The 19682-nt window shown below is 49.1% G+C and overlaps 1 protein-coding gene across 2 annotated transcripts in view; it reads right to left on the bottom strand.

Moving 5' to 3' along the window:
- Positions 1–19682, bottom strand: part of TGM6 (transglutaminase 6) — a 28625-nt gene that overhangs the window by 7902 nt on the left and 1041 nt on the right. For both annotated transcript variants that reach the window (XM_069496093.1, XM_069496094.1), the window contains exons 2-10: positions 12678–12851; positions 11945–12187; positions 11034–11152; positions 9620–9748; positions 8028–8205; positions 7325–7463; positions 5076–5179; positions 4752–4994; positions 309–650 (exon numbers count right to left, since the gene is read on the bottom strand). In XM_069496093.1, the coding sequence (XP_069352194.1) occupies positions 309–650; positions 4752–4994; positions 5076–5179; positions 7325–7463; positions 8028–8205; positions 9620–9748; positions 11034–11152; positions 11945–12187; positions 12678–12851 (1671 nt within the window). The remainder of the gene's footprint in view (positions 1–308; positions 651–4751; positions 4995–5075; positions 5180–7324; positions 7464–8027; positions 8206–9619; positions 9749–11033; positions 11153–11944; positions 12188–12677; positions 12852–19682) is intronic.

Below are 19682 nucleotides of genomic sequence, written 5' to 3'. Positions count from 1 at the left end.
TGTATTTATTTGGTGTGTACATATTCACACTAATTGGGAGAAATAGAGACTATAAATCACCTCACCACCAGTTTGCCACCAGATGCTTGTGAAATTTTATTACTGCTATTATCATTATTTGGCCTCTCTGATCCTCAGTTTTCTCATCTGTAAAGTGGGAAGAAGAGGCAAAGCACTGAGCACAATGCTCAGGACTGTTCCTTTCCTTCTTGGGAATGAATGGGGATCCTAGGAAGACCCCGTTCCCACCCAGCCCTCCTGGAAAAGGGGTGGGTGGGCCAGGTCCCTCCAAGCCGGGGTATTCTTACCTTCCTGTGGCCCCAGCCTCACTGCGTGGGATTCATGCAGGATCTCCGCCACCGGCCTGCGCGTGTAGAGGATGGTGGCGCCGCTCATGTTGACTTGGACCCGCTGGGCCCGGGAGGTGAGGTTGGCCAGGCACAGGGCCAGTCTCAGGTCGTTGCCCAGCACGGGTGGCTCCAACACCTTGAACTTGCCAGTGATGCTGGGCTTGGTGGCGGGCTCCAGGAGGTCATCACGCCAGAGACTGCGTACCCCGGCCCTGCGGATACGGGTTCTCCTCCCAGCGGCTTCCACGCCGAACAGCTTCTTTACCGCCTTGCTGTACACTTGTCGCTCCTTCCGGGACCCTGCAGGGCATCATGCATCATCAGCACAGGCCCCCTCCTCCTCCTCCTTTAATTACCACGGCTCTCTGAGTCTCAAACGGGCAGCTCAAGGGCCATGTGCAGACCTCAGCCACATGCCTTGTGGTTCGCTGACTATTTAAACAAATTTTTAATCAGTTGCCAACAACTTCAGATCAGGGTATTTCACATAGAATGCGTATTTCCAGTTTTCCTGACAACTAGGTCCAAAGCCACATGTAACAATGACAGCTAACCACTGTTGTAGACTTACTATGTGCCAGGCACAATAGCTCTTGGTGTTATATTTTTTCCCTAGGATGTAGGTGCTATTATCACCCCCATTTTACAGACGGGGAAGCTGAGGCACAGAGAAGAAAAGTAACTCCTGTCACACAGCTCATGTGGCAAGTGAGGAAGCTGGGATTTGAACCCAGGCAGTAAGGCTCTGAATTCCATTCATGCTCCCTTATCACTCTCTGCATGCAGTAATGGCCTCTGGCTGTCCATGGTCTCCACCCTGTAATTCTCACCAGCCTGTTGCACTCACCAGGTGCCATCTGCGGCCTCCTGTAGACGTGTGAGTTTAGGATCCCCAAGACTCCACCTTCCCATTGCTAGCACAGACCTCTGTTTTGAGCCCCAGACCAGTACGCAGAACTGGACACACCCCCTGATGTCCTGCAGGTGCCTCAATCCAAGCAAACACCTCATCAGCCCTCCCCATCTCAGCAAATGGCACCACCATTTGGCCAGTTGTACAAACTGAAAACCTGGGAGTGTTCTCATCCTCAGCACCCACCACTGACCCCTCCCCAAGTCCTGCTGAGCAGTGTCCTTAATCTCTGGAATCTGTCCTCTTCTCCCGCCATATAAACTGCCTCACTATCAGGTCAGTTTGTGAACTTTTATTACCGTTATCATTACTTAGTTCCTCTGAGCTTCAGTTTTCCCATCTGTAAATTGGGGACAAGAGGCTCACAGGCAAGGCACTGAGCACAATGGTCAAGAATGTCCCCTCCCGTCCTTTTACCACTCTGCTCATTCCAAAATCCATCTCTGATCTGATCCTTCTGCTTCCCTACTTGAAACCTGTGTGTGCTGCTTTGAACACAGGTGTACAAATATCTCTTCTAGTCCCTGCTTTCAATTGTTTGGTTTTATTCCCAGAAGTGAAATTGCTGAATCATATGATAATTCTATTTTTAATATTTTGAGCAATGGCCATATTATTTTCCATAGTATGGCTGCACCATTTTACATTCCCATCACTTCTTACCCATTCCAGTTTCTCCATATCCCTAACAACACTTGTTCTTTTCTTTCCTTTGTAGTAGCCATCTTAATAAGCATGAGGTGGATTGCCTTGCGGATTTGGTTTGCATTTCCCTAATGATTAGTGATGATGGGTATCTTTTCATGCACTTATTGGCCATTTGTATACCTTTGGAGACTGTCTACTCAAGTCTTTTGTCCATTTTTTAATTGGATTGTTTTTGTTTGTTTTTGAGATGCAGGAGTTCTTTATATACTTGGATATGAACCCTCTATCAGATATATGATTTGCAAATATTTCCTCCCATTCTCTGGGTTGCCTTTTCATTCTCTTGATTGTATCTTTTGATGTAAAGAAGTTTTTAATTTTGATATAGTCCAATTTATTTATTTTTTATTATTGTTGCTTATGCTTTTGGCAACATATCCAAGACATCATTGTCAAATCCAATGTCATGAAGCTTTTCCCCTATGTTTTCTCCTAAGAGTTTTTTGTTTGTTTGTTTGTTTGTTTTTGAGACAGGGTCGTGCTCTGTTGGCCTGGCTAGAGTACGGTGGTGCCATCATAACTGATTGCAACCTCAAACTTCTGACCTCAAGCAATCTTCCCACCTTGGTTTCCCCAGAGTGCTAGGATTACAAGCATGAACCACCATGTCTGGTCTCTCCTAAGAGTTTTGTAGTTTTAGCTCTTATATTTAGGTCTTTGATTCATTTTGAGTTAATTTTTGTATATGGTGTAAGGTAAGAGTCCAACTTCATTCTTTTGCACGTGGATATCTAGGTTTCCCAGCATCAATTGTTGAAAAGACTGTCCTTTCCCCCATTGAAAGTACAATGTTCCTAGAGATGGGAACTAAGCGAATGTTGGTGGGTGTGTGGGTGTTTAAGAAGATCAACATTAAAGATCTCCAGGAAGAAGGGGCCGGCTGGTCAAGACTGGGGGTGCCTACAGGAAGGGGAAGTTGGCATTTCCTTCCCTGTGGGCGATATACTTGTCCTGTCTTACCTACTGACCCATGTACTACCTGATCAGGGAGAAGAGGACTGAGGGAGATGGCATGGTGGGAGACCACCAGTCCAGACTGTTTTCCCTACCCCGCAAGTGCCAGGTCTCGGTTCCCAGCTTTGGAGTGAGGTACAGAGTACAGGTGAGGGTGGCGGTCACAGCGTTGTAAACCCCCTGCAGAACTTGGGGACAAAGATCACTATGCACCGGGGGAAGCTGTGTGTTGGCAACTGGGGTGGGAGGGGGTGGGGTGCAAGGGGATCCACTGAAAGGGGCCAAATAGCTGAAGAACTCAGCAGTGCCTGGGGACAGCACAGGAGTGAATCTCAATGGCAGCAGGCTGCAGTGGATCCACTATCTGTGCCCGTCAAGCACAGACAGTGAACCAGGGCAGCAGCTCCTGCCCACCAACTGGCACTGGATCCTCACCCATTAAGACAAAGACATTTGCTCTCTTCTCTCCTCCTCTTCCTCTTTCTTGGCCTAACACCAGAAGACTTATACCCACGCTCTCAACATTGCTTGCACACTGGAGCTGCCTTGGGAGCCTTTAAAAATCTTGATGGCCACGTCCTTTAGTGACTATGATTCAATTAGTCAGGTGCAATCTGGGCTGCTGTAGTGGACTGAAAATGGCCATAATACCTTGCAACCTCTCCCCTTAAGAGGTGGAGTCTACTTCCCACTCCTTGAATTGCTTTGCCTCATGAATTGCTTTGACCGTAGAATGTGGCAGAAGTGAAGTGGTACAAATTCTGAGCTGGGCCTCAAGAGAACTTGCAGCTTTAATTCTCAACTTCTGGAAATGCTGCTGCCATTTGGACAAGCCAGGGCCAACCTACCAGGGAAAGAGAGGCCAAGTGGGGAGAGAGGCCCAGCCATCCCAGCAGTCCTACGTGAGGCCCAGACATATGCAAGAGCCTAGCCAACACCACGTGGAACAGATGAGCCATCCCAGCTGAGCACAGCCCAAATTGCAGACCCACAGAATCGACCAAATAAGTAATTGTGGTTTAAGACATATAACTAAAACAGCTCCTCAGGTGATTCCAATGTGCAACCAAGTCTGCTACTGAGTAGAAAAGGGAGGTGAGGAGGTGTCCAGAGCAGACTCTATCTGCTTCTCTACAGCAACCTTCCAGGGTCACTGCTTTTGTGCACTCAGGGGAGGGGAGGAGACAGGTCTGATTGACATTTGAGCTTGATGTCTTAATTGCTTGGTAACATTTGTTTTAACAGACAGAAATGGCAGAAAATATATGTGTCAAATCACAACAGTGCTAAGGAACCTGATATTCAGTAGGAAAGGGTATAGCTGGAGGCAGCTACAAGAAAAAATACAAGTGTCTTGTTTTTGTATCCCAACAAGTACAGACTCTTCAATAAACCAGTGGCCATAAATTAGTGACCACACACAGGCCATGCCAGATGAGAAACAGGAGCTGCTATTATTATTAGTCTGAGCTATGCCTAATGCCATGTATCCTAGGTGTTCAATAAATAATACCTGCTACTGTCATCACTATTATTACTAATAGTAATCATTATTGTCATATGCAAATAAACCTAATACAGTGTCTGGCATTGGCAAGTGTTCAAGGAAATGCAGCTATTATTGTTATACATGGGAAATTTTCTAACACCAAAGAGGTACTTAGCAAACAGAGGAAGCTATTAATAGAACCTAAATAAAGGCACTTAGCTCAGAGCATGAGATAATGCTGAATGGAAGCTGCCACCAACCATCATGCACGTGGGAAAGGGCCGGGCCCCAGGTGCCAGTCCTGGGGAGGCTGATAAAGCCGCCTTATGGCTCTTACCTTCTGGATACTTGTAGAGGCCTGTGATGTCCACCCGGGAGTCACTGCCCACCGCCTTGGTGCTGATGCATCTCCCAATCTTCTTTGTGTCCGAGTACACGCGCTCACGGCCCTCGTCCTCGTGCCACAGCCAGATGATGTAGTCTGCATTGACCTCCGCAAACACGAAGGGGCCATCGTGGGCCAGGTGCACGTCGCCCTCACGGATGGCAGTGACTGAGGCTGGGCCGCACCGGTACACGCCTGCAGGAGGGGTGGGTGTGAGCAGCGTGGCTGAAGAAAGGCTGGGGCCCGGGACGTCCCCCCGCCTTGGCTGAGCCCTACCATCACTCTCCTCCTGGGGGGTGGCGTCCAGAACCTGCCAGCCATTGTAAGAGGGGCCCAGGTCCTGCCGGGCAAACCAGCTCTCATTCCACACATGGAAATTCCTGCCACAGAGAGAGGATGGGTGAGGTGGCCCAGAGTGAGCACAGAGACCCAAGGCGGGGGCGGGGGGGGGTCCCACTGTGAGCCAGGCCCATTGCCACTCTGCATGAGGTCTGTGGCGGCATCTTGTGAATCATTCATTCAACCACCTTGATGAGCACATACCATTCATACATCTGTTTGTATACATTTGTGTATACATATGTATGTGTGTGTATATATCAAGATCCTGTTGTTCAATGTACCAGAAATACAACTGCAAATAAGACAGAAGATCTTTGCTCTCATGAAACTTACATTCTAATGAGGGAGACAGGTAAGATTAAGTCAGCAGATTAACCCAACAAATGCAAGTGACACTAAATGCAGAAAAGAGAGGCTTGAGCTAGAGAATAACTGCCACAGACCTACGCTAGGTAAACGACATCTGAGGTGAGACTTAAATGAGAAAGAATTAGCTACAGGAAAAGTGAAGGGAACAGCATTCCAGGAAGAAGGAACAGCATGTGCAAAGGTCCTGAAAATAGGAAAAGCTTAGTGTGTTCAAGGAACAGAAAGGATGGAGGCATCCCAGCATGGCTGCTTGCTAATGCAGAGCTGTCTGTGTTTCCGGGTCATATTCTCTCCCCTTATCTTTAGAAAGTTGGCTGTGTGGGACAGACTCACACATATGTGAACAGACATTCAAACAAGGTTATTCACTGAAGACTTGTTTGTAAAAGCCAATTTTTTTTTTTAACTGAAGCAACTGCAATGTCCATCTTTATAGGATGGTGAGATAAAGGATGGCTTTTTCATACAATTGAGAGGCAGACTGGGTTCACATCCTTATTCTTCCACTCAGTAGCTGTGTGGTCTTAGACAGATTACTTAACCTCTCTGTGCCTCAGTTTGCTCAGCTGCGCAATAGAATCAATACTTAAACTTACAATTGTTTGGAGAAATACATGAGTTAATCCATGTACAGCACTTAGAACTGGGCCTGGCACAGACTAGGAGCTCAGTGAGTGCGCTGTTATTGTTAATACTTCAAACATTATGAAAAATAAGGACAACTTTATGTACGGATAAGGAATTGTCAAATGTACAAGCAAGAACAGCATTACCTCATGCTACTGAGATTGTTTAAGCAGGTAAAGGTGCGTAGGTGCTATATATACGTGTGTTTTCGTATCTGCAGATCCTCTCTCTGGCAGGAGATGTAGGAAACTAGTTTTGCCTCCAGGAGGGGGACAGGGAGGCTGTGGAACTGGGTGAGAGGGAGACTTGTTGCTGTGACTCATTTTCTCATTTTGTACCTTTTGTTTTGGTTTTTTTTTTTTGAGACAGAGTCTCGCTCTGTTGCCCGGGCTAGAGAGCCGTGGCATCAGCCTAGTTCACAGCAACCTCCAACTCCTGAGCTCAAACGATCCTTCTGCTTCAGCCTCCTGAGTAGCTGGGACTACAGGCATGCACCACCATGCCCGGCTAATTTTTTTCCATATATATTTTTAGCTGTCCATATAATTTCTTTCTATTTTTAGTAGAGACGGGGTCTCGCTCTTGCTCAGGCTGGACTCAAATTCTTGACCTCAAGAAATCCTCCCACCTCGGCCTCCCAGAGTGCTAGGATAACAGGCGTGAGCCACCACATCTGGCCCATTTTGTACCTTTTGAATATTAAACCACATGAATGTATTTATTTTAGGAAATTAAATCAAAAAGAATTTTTAAAAGCTTTGCGTGAAGAGTTTTGTTTTAGCCAAGGAGCGAGGCTGTTTCCCACCCGAGACCCACAGCATGGAGAAGGGGCAGCTGACACAGCAGCAGGGGGCTGATTCAGAGGTGACTAGGTGGAAGGAATTCCCACCCCACCCCCAGGGGGTCACAGGAATCTAGGGAGGGCTCAGATTCCCACAGATGGTAAAACTGGGGGTTCAAGGCAATCAACTCTTGAGCCTCCTCCTGATCTGAGTCACGTGTCCAAAGACCCTGTATCTCAGAAGGGGACCCCATCTGCAGGTGCCTCTCACGCCTTCCAGAGCTGGCTTAGACTCAGGAAAGCGGCTCCAGACTTGGCCCTCCCAGGCCATGTCACAGGAGGTGAGGCCTCGCCACCGCTGCTGGGCTTTAGGAGCCCCTGTGGCTGGGCTGGGGGCAGGACCCACCACATGCTGTCTTCCGTCAGGTCCTCCAGGGTCCGCCCGAAGGAGTCCACGTATTTGTCCACACTCAGGTTCCTGTCTGTGTCATGGGCCGAGTTGAAGTTGGACACGACCCGCGTGGCGATCCCCAAGCACCTAAGGACTGCAGAGCAGAGGCCAGGGGACTCCGGAGCAGGCCAGGACCCCAAACCCAGAGGCAGGGATGTGACCCCCGCCAGCAGGCTGCCCTGCCTCATTTCTGGCCACCCGCCAACCCCCACGACCCTGTCTTTGTCTGTCTACTTTGGCAGGTGGCGGGGCCGTGACTCCTGTCTCCGCTCTCTCAGAAATGCCACCATCTTGTACCTTCTCTCAGGGACTCTGGAGACACGGCTGCCCCCCATGTTCGAACAGACAGGCTTTAAGGCTGGCAGGACCTTGGGAGCCACTTAATAGAGCCCATTCATTTTCCTGAGGGGACCCGAGGCCGAGGGGGCCCCAGTGCTCGCCCAAGGCACCCAACGAATGAGAGGCAGAGGGAGGTGGGACTCCTTCTGCACAATAAAAGGCCAAAAGTCAAGTCAATGAGCTATCCAGTTTCTCTCTTATTTACCAGACTTCTATTTCCCCCTCATCAATGAAGACAAATTGCAATATATGCAAATACATGCAAATACATACAAATGATGGAGCAGGCTAGGGGAGGGGCCCTTCTTCCCCAGGGTACCTGTGCACATGACTCCAGCGAAGACCCAGCACTGGCCGTATTTGACCGGCTTGTATCTGCCCTTGAACCACTTCTGCAGAATGGCCACACTGCCGCGCCAGTGCAGTGGACTGGTGCCGCCGCCGTATTTGCCCTGCCACTGGCCCTGCACCACGCCCCGGTCATTGTTGCTGTTCACCTGGGCAGGGAGGGCACGGGTCCACCAGCAGGCAGGGCTTCCCCCTCCAGGAGCCTTGCCACTGTGAAGTCGGTCAGGGTCACTCCCGCTTTTAGATTGTCTGAAAATTGGGGGCATCTGCTGCTGTAAAATATCTACTTTTTTGATACTACTTATTTTCAATTATCTTCCATTTGGATACTTTCTGGTTGAAAATCATCTGGAATTTCCTGTCTTAAATGATCTGTTTTTGGGGCTGTCAGTGGTATAGTAATTATAGAGACAGCTAACATTTATTGAATGCTTAGGGTGTGCCAGGACTATGCTAAGGACTTTGTGCACGCCATAGTCACCTGTTTAAGTCTATGATGTAGGTTCTATTGTTCTCTTTTATTTTCAGATGAGAAAACTGAGCTACAGAGGCATTAAGGGACTTGCTCAAATCACACAGCAAATTCGTGAAAGGGGTGACCTGTGAGTTCAGGACTTGGACTGAGGCTCCTGAGTTCAGGACTTTAACTGTCCACAGGGCTGTGATGCTCACTGTTTGGGATTGTCACTGATGTTGGTTCTCTGTGCTCCAACAGCTCTCTAAGGTGTGGAGGAATGGAGGGTATGAAATATGAGAAATAAAGCTTTGTGCAATTTTGGAATCTCAGGTACCCATGCACTGACTCTAACACTTCCGTGTGATACAGTTAGCTGGTAGGCCCTCCAGCTACCTTTCAAGGAGGAAGCACTGTGGCCTGGGGCCTGTGGCAGATTAGAGTTTGCACTCCTCCCATGGACAGGTGAGGTCTATGTCCCCTCTTGAGTCTGAGCTGGCCTGTGACTGCTTTGACTGGGGGAAGTGATGCCAGTTTCCAGGCTTTATAAGACTGGGAGCTTCCACTTCCTCTTTCTTGAAACGATCACCCAAGAGGAGGGCCAGCTGCCATGCATGGGCCTGCCATGCTGTGAGGAAGCCCAAGCTAGCCACGTGGAAAGGCTCTATGGAGAGACACAGTGATAACTTGCTGGTCCCAGCTGTTCTGGCCATCTGAGCCCAGGGGGCCGATCTGAGGGTGAAGAAGTCATCCTGGACATTCCAGTTCCAGCAGATACCACATGGATAGGGACCGAGGGACTCCTGACCACCAGAACCAAGGCCCCAGATATGTGGTCCTGCCAAACCATGCCAGACATCTGCAGCTATTCTGATACCCCCAGCTGAAGAATCTTGGAGCAGAGACAAGCCATTGTCATGATGCTCTGCCCACATCCCTGATCTACAAAATTGTAAGCATAATAAAGGGTTGCTTTACACCATTGAGTTTTGGGGTGGTTTGTTATGTAGCAATAGATGATTAAAACAAGGGGTAACTTGGGAAGAAGCACAGGGTGTGACCCCAGGATTGGCCTGGGGACCCTTGAGGGATGGAAGTGGTCTCCTCACCATGGCACTGATGACCCTAGTGACGTAGACGGGGTCATGGCGGTGGGACACGTCGGTGGCTGGATTGTCTTGGTAACTGGGGCTTCGGTCCAGGATGGAGAGGCAGATGTTCAGGATGTCCTCCTCAAACTGCTCCCCAGAGAGGCTGTGCTTAGAGGCCGTGTTTAGCCACACATTCCAGGCCCCACCACCACCTTCACCCGGTCAGTCATTGTGTCTGTGCAGGGGAGTTCCCCTCCCCCACCCCCAGGGACATCACAGAGCATCCCCTAGTCTCAGAAACCCTTCCTCAAAGGGTCTCCTGTGGAGCCAGAAGCTCAGCTGTAGTCACGCCCCTCCCTGTCCAATAACCTCCCCTGGCTCCCTGCTACCATGGTAACTGCGGTCCGACCAGTGGCTCCTGAGCTGCATCTTCCTCACTGGTGCGTGCATTTGTCTACATGATGTTTTCAAATGCATTTCAATTAGTTGGCAACATTGAAAAACTGGGGGAGTTTTACATACAAATTTAGATTTCTGGCATCTGAAGATTTGGAAGGTCTGGTAAGTCGGGGCTCCCTTCCCAACATGGTAACCAGAGGCGGGTGCTGAGTAGTGGCTACCCCTAGAGGGACCCAGAACTCTCCAGAATATCTTCTCTGCCCAGCTCTTGAACCCCGAATGTGTTAAACCCCTGGAATGCAGGGCAATGCAGGACTCCTCGACCTGACAATCATATCCTCAACTTGCCTGTCCAGCCTGTCTCCCAGCTGGGCACCCAGAGCTCAGGCAGACAGAGCTCCTCTAGCAGACTCAGAGACTCCCTCACTTCCCACCACCATGCGGCTCTGTCTGCTCTTCCTTCTGCTGTTCAGATCCTGCCTAACTTTAGAGACCCAACCCCAGTGTCACGACACCTTGCACAGTCCCCAAGGTGGAGTTCCCTCTCACTTTCTTCTGCACTCCCTTTGCTCCTGTCCCTACCATCCTGACTTTCCTTCCCCCTTTGCATCTGGTATCATGACTAGTTAGCTAAGCCAGAGGCTCTCAGTGGGTGGTCCCAGGCCAGCCACATCAGCTTCACCTGGGAACGTAGAAATGCAAATTCTCAGGCCCTGCCCTAAACCCACTCAGTGGGCAACTCTGGGGGTAGGACCAGCAATCTAGGTTTCAATGTGCCCTCTGTGTGATCCCATGCATGCTCATGTTTGCAAACCAGGGACTGGAGCTACGTATCTTTCCACAACAGAACTATATCCAAAGTACCTCCCCTTCCCAAGAACCCAGCACACACCCTGGCCCAGTGAACAGTGGATGGATGAATGAATGGGTTTGCTCTAAGAGTGAGCCCAACTTGTCTCCCCTGAGGGCTCCTGTGCCAGCTGACTTCCCCACACCCAGCCCACGTCCCTGTCTGGCCTCTGCCCCTGGAGACCTGCCCGTAGTTCCAGCCCTGGGCTCGGATGTGCTTCTCCACGCCTCGGAAGATGATGCCACTGTCGTTGAGCACGTACTCCTTTCTCTCCTCCTCTGAGGCCAGAAACACATCGTCCTCTGAAAAGCAGTCACCAGGCCAGTTGTGGGCAGGGGCTCTGGACTCGCCAGCCTGGGGAAGGGGCTGCATCGAGATCCATGGCAGGACAGTGCCTGGAGACTGACTGGGGCAGGGGAGGGCACCAGGGGGCTTGCGGGCTCCCCTGTGCCCCCTGCCAAGTCCCAGCCCTTCTGGCTGGTCTTTCCCCAAGCTGGGACCATCCCCAACCCAATCCAAGACAAAAGGATTTTAGGAGTCCTGACACCTTTGGGTGACCCTCCTTGATGCCAATAGCAGCCTCGTAGTCCTTAAACATTAATAAGAATACTAATTCCAGGTACCCCCTATGGGGGCCTTACAATGTACCTTGTGTTTTACAAGCATTAGCTCTATGAATTCTCACCATAGTCCTAAGAGGTAGGCACTGCCATTATTCCCATACTACAGATGAGAAAACTGAGGCATATAGAAGGAAGCAACTTAGTAGAGCTAGGACTAAACCAAGGCAGTCTGACTACCCAGCCCTGGCTCTTACCCAGCCCTGGCGCTTTCCCACCCCAGGCATCTCCTGCCCGCTGGGCTCTGCACACCAGAAACTGCCAGATTCCTGCCCCTTTGGCACAAGCTCTTTGTAGCACCTGCTACCAGGTTCCTGTGCCCGGTGCTCACCCCTGCCTGGGCCAAGCCCTTGCCCAGCTCTTGGCATTCAACTGCCTGTGCCTTAACCTGCCTCCCAGGCCTCCTCTGAGGGCAGGCCCACCTCTGAGGACAACCCCCAGGAAAACCTCTGCCTTGGACTCGGCAGCTCTTACCTGGGCACCATGGGTTGAAAAGGAGAACAAACTCCCCCAGCTTCCGGTTGCTGTGTTTGCGGCGAGAGGAAGCCCTCGCGCTCAGCAGGTAGCGGCCGATGACGGCATCCGGAGGGCTGGTGAGGCTGACGGTCAGGGTGTTCTCCGTCTCAGCCTCCGTCACTGCTGTCCAGGCATCACCGCCCTCTGGCTCCGAGGTCTGGAACACAGCTTTGGTGTGGAGCGCCTCGGAAGCCCCGGGTCCTGGGGGAGGACAGAGGGAATCAGGAGACCCTGGCCCTGGGCCACCCAGCTTCAGAGAGGCCTGGAGGCCCAGCCTTCACCCCCTGAACTGCTGGGAGACTGCAGGGGGGAAGGAACTGACCGAGAACCAGAAGGTCAGTGGCAGGGTGGGGTACGCCTCAGCTGTCCTGACTCCCAGCCACTTCCTGGGCCACGGAGAAAGTGGCAGCACCCTTTGAAACCAAAGTCTGCCTATGTCGGGGCGGGACGGAGAACAGCTTGGGTTCCAAAAGTGACCCATGATTTTCCCTGCTGTTCCAGAGCCCTGATTACTTGGTACGCATAGGCTTCCAGAGAAGTCATCTCATCCCACTTTTTGCGGCAGCACCTTCCAATCATCCCCAGAAAGCTGTCATCAAAAGCCTCCAGGGCTCAAGGCTCAGCCCGGGGACTTGCTTCGGGCTAAGCCCCGGCTGCTGTGGCCAGCAGGGGGCGCGCGCGAGCCGCTCACCTGTCTCCACCGTGAAGATGAGCGTCTCCTCGTCGTCCAGGGCTCGGCTCAGCTCCAGCATGAGTCTGAACGACTGGCCCCTGCGAACCACGAGCTCAGGGCAGGGGTACTCCTCGGTGTGGTGGGCAGTGCCGTTGCTTGCCCGCTGCCAGTCCACCGCGGTGACTCTGACCCCTGCGCAGGGCGAGCGCGGGGAGGTGAGGCCAGGCCCTCACCTGCGCTTGGCACGTCCTCCCATCCCTCCGCTTCACCCTACCGGTCATTTGTTCATCGGCCACTATTTATCATACACCGGAGCTGCTCTTTACCCCCGGTAGTGACGTTCTACACAGTCACTGCGAACACTGAACTAGCGAGTACCGAGCCATTGCCTTTGGGGAAATACAGGCTTAGGTTCCTCTGAGCCTCTGGGCACAACTTATTCGGGTACATAACCTTGTTTTATGTGTGTTTCTATTTAAAGACACGTTATTTTATATGTTAATACCTTGTTGATTCATTAATATTGAACTTACAGCAGCGCCATAAATTCATGCCTGCACAAAGTTTATCTAACACACATGTTTTCCGTGTGAGGCCCATCCCAGCCTTCTTGCACTTAGGAATGTTAGCACGCCATACTGCTCGGGGACTATTTCACCGTATTCCAATGCATGCAAAAATATATACATGCACAGATATAAACTGAAACAAAAGTTTCATTACCATTTCCCCTTTACTGAAATTTTGTGTCCTTTTCTGTCAAAGCTCTTTAGCCAAAGATCACCAGGAACACATCAGTGGTTGAACAAGTTGTGCTCACTGCTCATTGTGATGAGAATTAGAATGCACTCCACGGAGGCATCTCAGGGGGAGGGTGTTGGAAAGGACTGGGCAGATTTGGGCTTGTGTTGGGTGGTTTTGGGGAGAGTTTGAAGAAGCGGGGCTTTGCTCTGGATTGGATGCTGTCAGGAGCAGAGCAAGGCTATGTTTAAGTATCTTAGTAATCCTTATGGAGGAGGTGGGAAGAGTGCATGGAGGCTGAGGTTCTAAGTGCTAAAGAAGCAGCCGTCATTCACGTGAGCCAGGTTATAGGGGTGTTTAGTCACCTTTGTGGCTTAGACCGTGTTCATGCTTTTGTCTGTGTTCACACATGATTACAGAGTGGTCTTGCTTTTGTGATGACCTACCACAGTCACACAGGGGCCTTGTCTGCTGTTGATGTTCTATAAAATTGCTTGTGTTCAACAGGAGAACACCACGGCCACTCGGAGCATCACCACGGTCTGGCCGATAACACCAGGCAAGCCCCGGATGTCAGGGGCTGCTTTTCACTCTCAATTTTATACGTTTTTTGCAAATTAATTTTGCCACCCGTTTGACTTCCTGACCCACGAGTGGGCAGCTTCTGCATGATGATCATTTAGTGTGTACTGTCATCATCCTTATCAAACCCGGTTGCACATCAGGGTCACCTGGGAAGCTGTGACAGATCTGACGTCTGGGCAGAGATCCCGGGTTCATTAGCCCAGGGGGTTGCCTGAGCACTGAGATTTGCAGAAACTCCCCAAATATCCCCAATGTGCAGCCTCAGTTAAGAACCACTGATCTAGAGTCCAGACCCTCCTAGGCTGTGTCCCCCTGGAGGGAAGGGCCTGGAATTCTGCTCCAGCACAGGCTGTGACACAGGACCTGACACAGGGCAGGGCCAGCACAGCAAACATCAGCAGAAGAATGACAGGGCCTTGCTCTCCAAGTGGCTGCAGTTTAGCTCCATTCTCAGTAGGGCTGGTTTAGGAGATGGTATCGCCCCAGGAGATTTTGGACATTTGTGTAAACATCGTTTCGCTGCTACACTGATGGAGAGAGGCCAGAGATGTCAGACATACAGAAACGCAAAGGATGGGATAGTTGTCTTAAGTCAACTTGACCTATTGGACATTCATGTAGGAGAAAACCTTACTCTTATCTGAGCCCTAAATCCAAGTCTGTTTTATATGCATATATTCATTTTTTTCCCGGTATTTTAAAATTTGCTGAATCCATAGGAATGCAACTGCTGTGTAGGTTGAAGATCGTAGCTTATATTATTTGGAACTTTCCCAGTTTCCTATTTCGATTTTGGAAAGTCCTGCCACACATGGTGACACTGCTTGGATCAAGCTGTGGCCCCAGCACAGCCGCGGGAGTGAGTCTGCATCCCCAGCTGTGGGACTAGCAGTGCTTCTCCATGCAGGACGGTGCCGCCCACTTCATCGCGTCTTCCGGTAAAGTTTCCATGAGCATTTGCATATTTATGTTTAGCTAAAACTGATTTCCTTTCATTTACTGTGTACATTATAGTTAGGATGTAATATACATATTTTTTATTTCAATAGATTTAGGGAGTACAGGTGTTTTTTGTGATGTGGATGAATTGTGTCGTGCTGAAGTCAGGGCTTTCAGGGCACTCGCCACCAGAATAGTGCACATCATACCCGGTAGGTAGATCTTCACCCCTCACCTCCCTTCCAGTCTCCCCCGTTCTTAGTTGTCAATGCTCATTACCCCACTTTATGACCATATATACCCCTTGTTTAGCTCCTACATATAAGTGAGAACAAGTGGTATTTGTTTTTCGATTCCTGAGATACTTCACTTAGGATGATGGTCTCCATTTTCACCCAAGTTGCTGCAAAAGACATTATTTCATTCCTTTTTATGGCTCAGTAATACTCCATAGCATATATGTATATACCACATTTTGTTTACTCCTCAGTTGATGAGCACTTAGGTTGATTCCATATCTTTGCAATTGTGAATTGTGCTGCAGTAAACGTTTGGGTGCATGTGTCTTTTCTTGTTTTGGTAAAATGACTTCTTTTCCTTTGGGGAGATACCCAGTAGTGGGATTGCTGGATTGAATAGTAGTTCTACTTTTAGTTCTTTAAGGATTTTCCCATACTGTTTTCTATAAAGGCTGTACTAGTTTACATTCCCACCCACAGTGTATAAGTGTTCCCTTTTTACCGCATCTGCATCACCATCTATTGTTTTTTGACTTTTAAATAGTGGCCATTCTGACAGGGGTAAGGTGATATCTCATTGTGGTTTTAATTTGTATTTCCCTGATGATTAATGATGTTGAGCATATTTTCATATGTTTTTTGGCCATTTGTCTGTCTTCTTTTGAAAAACATCTGTTCATGTCTTTTGCCCACTTTTTGAGGGAGTTATTTTTTTTTTTACTGATTTGTTTGAGTTTTTTTAGTCTTTTGTAAGATGTACAGTTTGTGAATATTTTCTCTCATTCTATAGGTTATTTACTTTGTTGATTACTTCCTTTGCTGCAAAGAAACTTTTTAGTTTAATTAAGTCCCATTTATTTATTTTTGTTGTTGCTGTATTTGCTTTTGGGGCTTAGTCATAAATTCTTTGCATAGGCCAATGTCCATAAGTTTTTCCTACATTTTCTTCTAGAATTCTTATGGTTTCAGATCTTACATTTAAATCTTTAATCCATCTTGACTTAATTTTTGTATATGGTGAGAGATAGGAATCCAGTTTCATTCCTCTGCTTGTGGCTCTCCAATTTTCCCAGCACCATTTATTGAATAGGGCATCATTTACCCAGTATATGTTTTTGTCTGCTTTGTCAAAAATCAGTTGGTTGTAGCTATATGGCTCTATTTCTGTGTTCTCTATTCTGTTCCATTGATCTATGTGTCATACCTTTATACCAGTACCATGCTGTTTTGCTTACTATAGCTTCGTAGTATAATTTGAAGTTGGGTAATGTGATGCCTCCAGATTTGTTCTTTTTGCTGAAGATTGCTTTAGCTCTTTGGGGTCTTTTTTGGTTCCATATGAAGTTTAGGATTGTTTTTTCTAGGTCTGTGAAAAATGATGTTGTTATTTTTATGGGAATTGTGTTGAATCTGTACATCATCTTAGGAAGTATGGACATTTTAACAATGTTGATTCTTCCAATATAGTTAGAATATAACATTTTTTAAAAGTGATGTATGGACAAGATGCATCAATTTAATTTCAGAATGGTGAAGGGGCACTATTAAATATTTGTTATAATGAGAGAGTATTAGGGACAAGAGAGCTGATGTTCTGCTTATCTATTGCTGCCTAACCAATATGTATCGGGATGAGATATATATATATATATCTGAGTCAGGAGCAGAGAATGAGGTTACTGGGTGGTAATTAGCTCAGCCCTGGCATGCCCCAGGGCTGGATACAAGGGGGGTTTGGGATTTGATGAGGACTCCTGGACCCTGGTCACGGGTTCAAGCCCTGAGGATTCTGCATTGGTTTACCCTTCCCTGTCACAGCCCAAGGCAGCTCTGTCACCCTTCAAGGCATCTACATCCTTATCACAGACAGGCACAAGCAAGTGGGATGAGTCAGAACTGTCATTATCATTATTATCCCTGAATCTCAGAGACCATCTCTCTCTCAGCTTCCTGCTCAGGGTCAAATTCCCTCAGCTGAATTCTTGGTGGATACTCAGCTATGGTCCCAGCTGGCCACACCTCGCTCATCTACTGCCGAATGTTAGAAAGTCCTTCCTTCTGCTGAGTCAAGCTCTTTTTTTGGGGGAACTTCTCCCCATTCATCCCTACTCTGCTCCCCCTTACCCTGATAGAACACACCTCTCCCTTTTGCTGCTTGATGGTTTTGTAGAAATATTGCCTAGAAAGCCCAACCTGCCCCCTGATTCTATACCTGCCTATAACCCAGGAGGTCACCATTCTGGTCCCTCTGTGACCTGTCCCTGGGGCTGATGTAGATCATCCACACCCATCAGCATTGCACCCCCATGACCTGCTATTTGCAGAATGGCCAAGGCTGGGGGTCCAAGATTCTGCAGGGGAGAAACTACTGTCCTGGTGAGTATGGCTCAGTCCTGTCTTAACCAGTGTCCTCCCAGCCCTCATGGGACAGTGAGACCAATGGAGCAGGGGGCTCCCTCATCTCCCTCATCGCTTCATCTTCCCCTCCCCAATTCCAGTTCACACTGGTTTTCCTTTTATTCTCTCCCCTTCACTTCTGGCTTAAGTTACTGCATGTCCCTAGCAGCCTCTCAGGGTATTTTTCAGCTCATCCTGTTCAATCCATTCTGTCACTATGAAGAAACTGAGGTTCAGAGACTTTTCCCATTGCATGAGCGTCCACTGTCTGCCCTGCTGAAGAACCACTGCTCTTGCAGCACAGGTGTAAACACAAAACAAAACAAACCCATCGCATCCACAACCGTCTTGCTGGCATTCAAGGTCCTTCCAACCTCCTCCCCTCCTCCCCAGCTCACTTGCTCACCAGCTGGTCCCAGAGATCAGCTTGGAGGGAAGGGTCTATGTGGCTCCTGCCCACTCAGCCGTCCACCCCCAGGCCTAGCTCACCTGGCTCTTCCTCCTCCCGCCTTTGGGTGATACCAGAGGGCTGAGTGATACTATCCTCCCCGAGTCTCTGTCCCAGCCCGGGCATCGCACCAGTGGGGCTGAGCCCAGCAAGCTCTGCTGAAGCCAGCAACATCTCCCAGACTCAACATAATTGCTTTTTAATGGGCCCCATTATGACCATATCCTTAGTAAGCATCATGGGCACCTGACTGTCAGAGCCAAATGATTAATTGGGGAGTTGCCCAGGGCCTTCCTGGGGCCACTGCCCAATCTCCCTTTCCTTCCTGGTCTTGTTGGAAGCTGCTGGCCTCTCTCTCACCAGTAGGCAGTGGCCCATCAACTCCAACCCAATGTCCCAGCCAGAGCCAACTTCACACAGAGTGTTTCACTCAATTCTTAGAATTTCTGAGCCAAAAGATTATTGTAATTCAGTAATGCAAAAAGGTCTCACCTCATTTGCTAACACTGATCACCTGGTAGGGACTACTTCAACTATGTCTAACATCCAGGGCCACATCCAGGCTCTGTAGGGAAGAGTTCTGGGGTCAGCTAGGGATGTGTACCATGGACAGAGTGGGGGAGGGGCTGGGAGGAACTCCAGGTGATGGATACATTTTCCACCCAGGATCTGATGTCTCATTCCTTCATACACAGAGCACGTAGTGGTCATGGCCCCATGCTCTAAGGAACAGATCCTTCCAAGAAGCCAGGAGGATCCAGAAGACCCAGGGAACTGAATTCAATTGAACAAATAGTTTGTATGCTAGTCATGATGGATCCAATGCTGACATTTTACAGATGGAGAAACTGAGGTTCAGACAGAGGAACGGTTACCCAGAAAGTTAGTTGCAGGCCTGACAATGGAACCCTCATCACCACCTTTGTTCATTCCTCAGCAATTAAACTTGGTTCTGTCCAGTTTAAAACTGATAGTTTATCAAATGCTTAGGGTAGAAGGACCCTCTAGGTGAGCCCTGAAAAGCAGATCTTGGAGGAATAAAGCCAGTCCCCTCTTCATCAGGGCCCAGGGTAGAAGCAACCCCAGCTCTGCAGACAGGCAGCCGAGGCTGTGAGTTGGGCTGGGCAAGGCCTGGTCCCCGGGGCAGCAGACTCTTCCCAGGAGCCAGAAAGGCCCCAGATGCCCAGTAAAGCTCTTAGCTGCCAGGAGGAAACATGAAGAGGAAGCTCGAATGCTACGAGGAAATTAAAACGCCTGCCTTTGAAAGTCAAAAAATAAACAAGAGTTGATTCATGTAATTGTCGCATAATGCTGAACAATGAAAAAGAGCAGGCATAGAATTAGAAATATCTCTTAATTCCCTTAATGACCTGAGTGTAGGATCCCTGTTTCTGCTGACTTGTCTGTCACTGGACCCAGCATCTGACAGACAAGTCCTGGGTTGGGGTGGGGGAGTTCGCCGCTCACTGAATTGGGGCCACGGGGGACACGTTTGTTTCTGAGTCTTCTGTTTACAAGGCCCCACGTAAGATGTTGTGTTATAATGTCCATTATACAGATGAGAATGCAGAGGCACCAAGGGCAAATTCTCTTGCTTCTCAAGGTCATATACCTCTCTTCACCTTGGACAGAGCTGTTCTTGCCCCCCCCCCCCCCGCCCCAGTGCTTGGGGTG

The sequence above is a fragment of the Eulemur rufifrons genome, chromosome 20 (genome assembly GCF_041146395.1).
Source record: "Eulemur rufifrons isolate Redbay chromosome 20, OSU_ERuf_1, whole genome shotgun sequence".
Lineage (NCBI taxonomy): Eukaryota > Metazoa > Chordata > Mammalia > Primates > Lemuridae > Eulemur > Eulemur rufifrons.
Note: the sequence above shows the minus strand (reverse complement) of the source record. Positions and strands in the feature narration are given on the sequence as shown.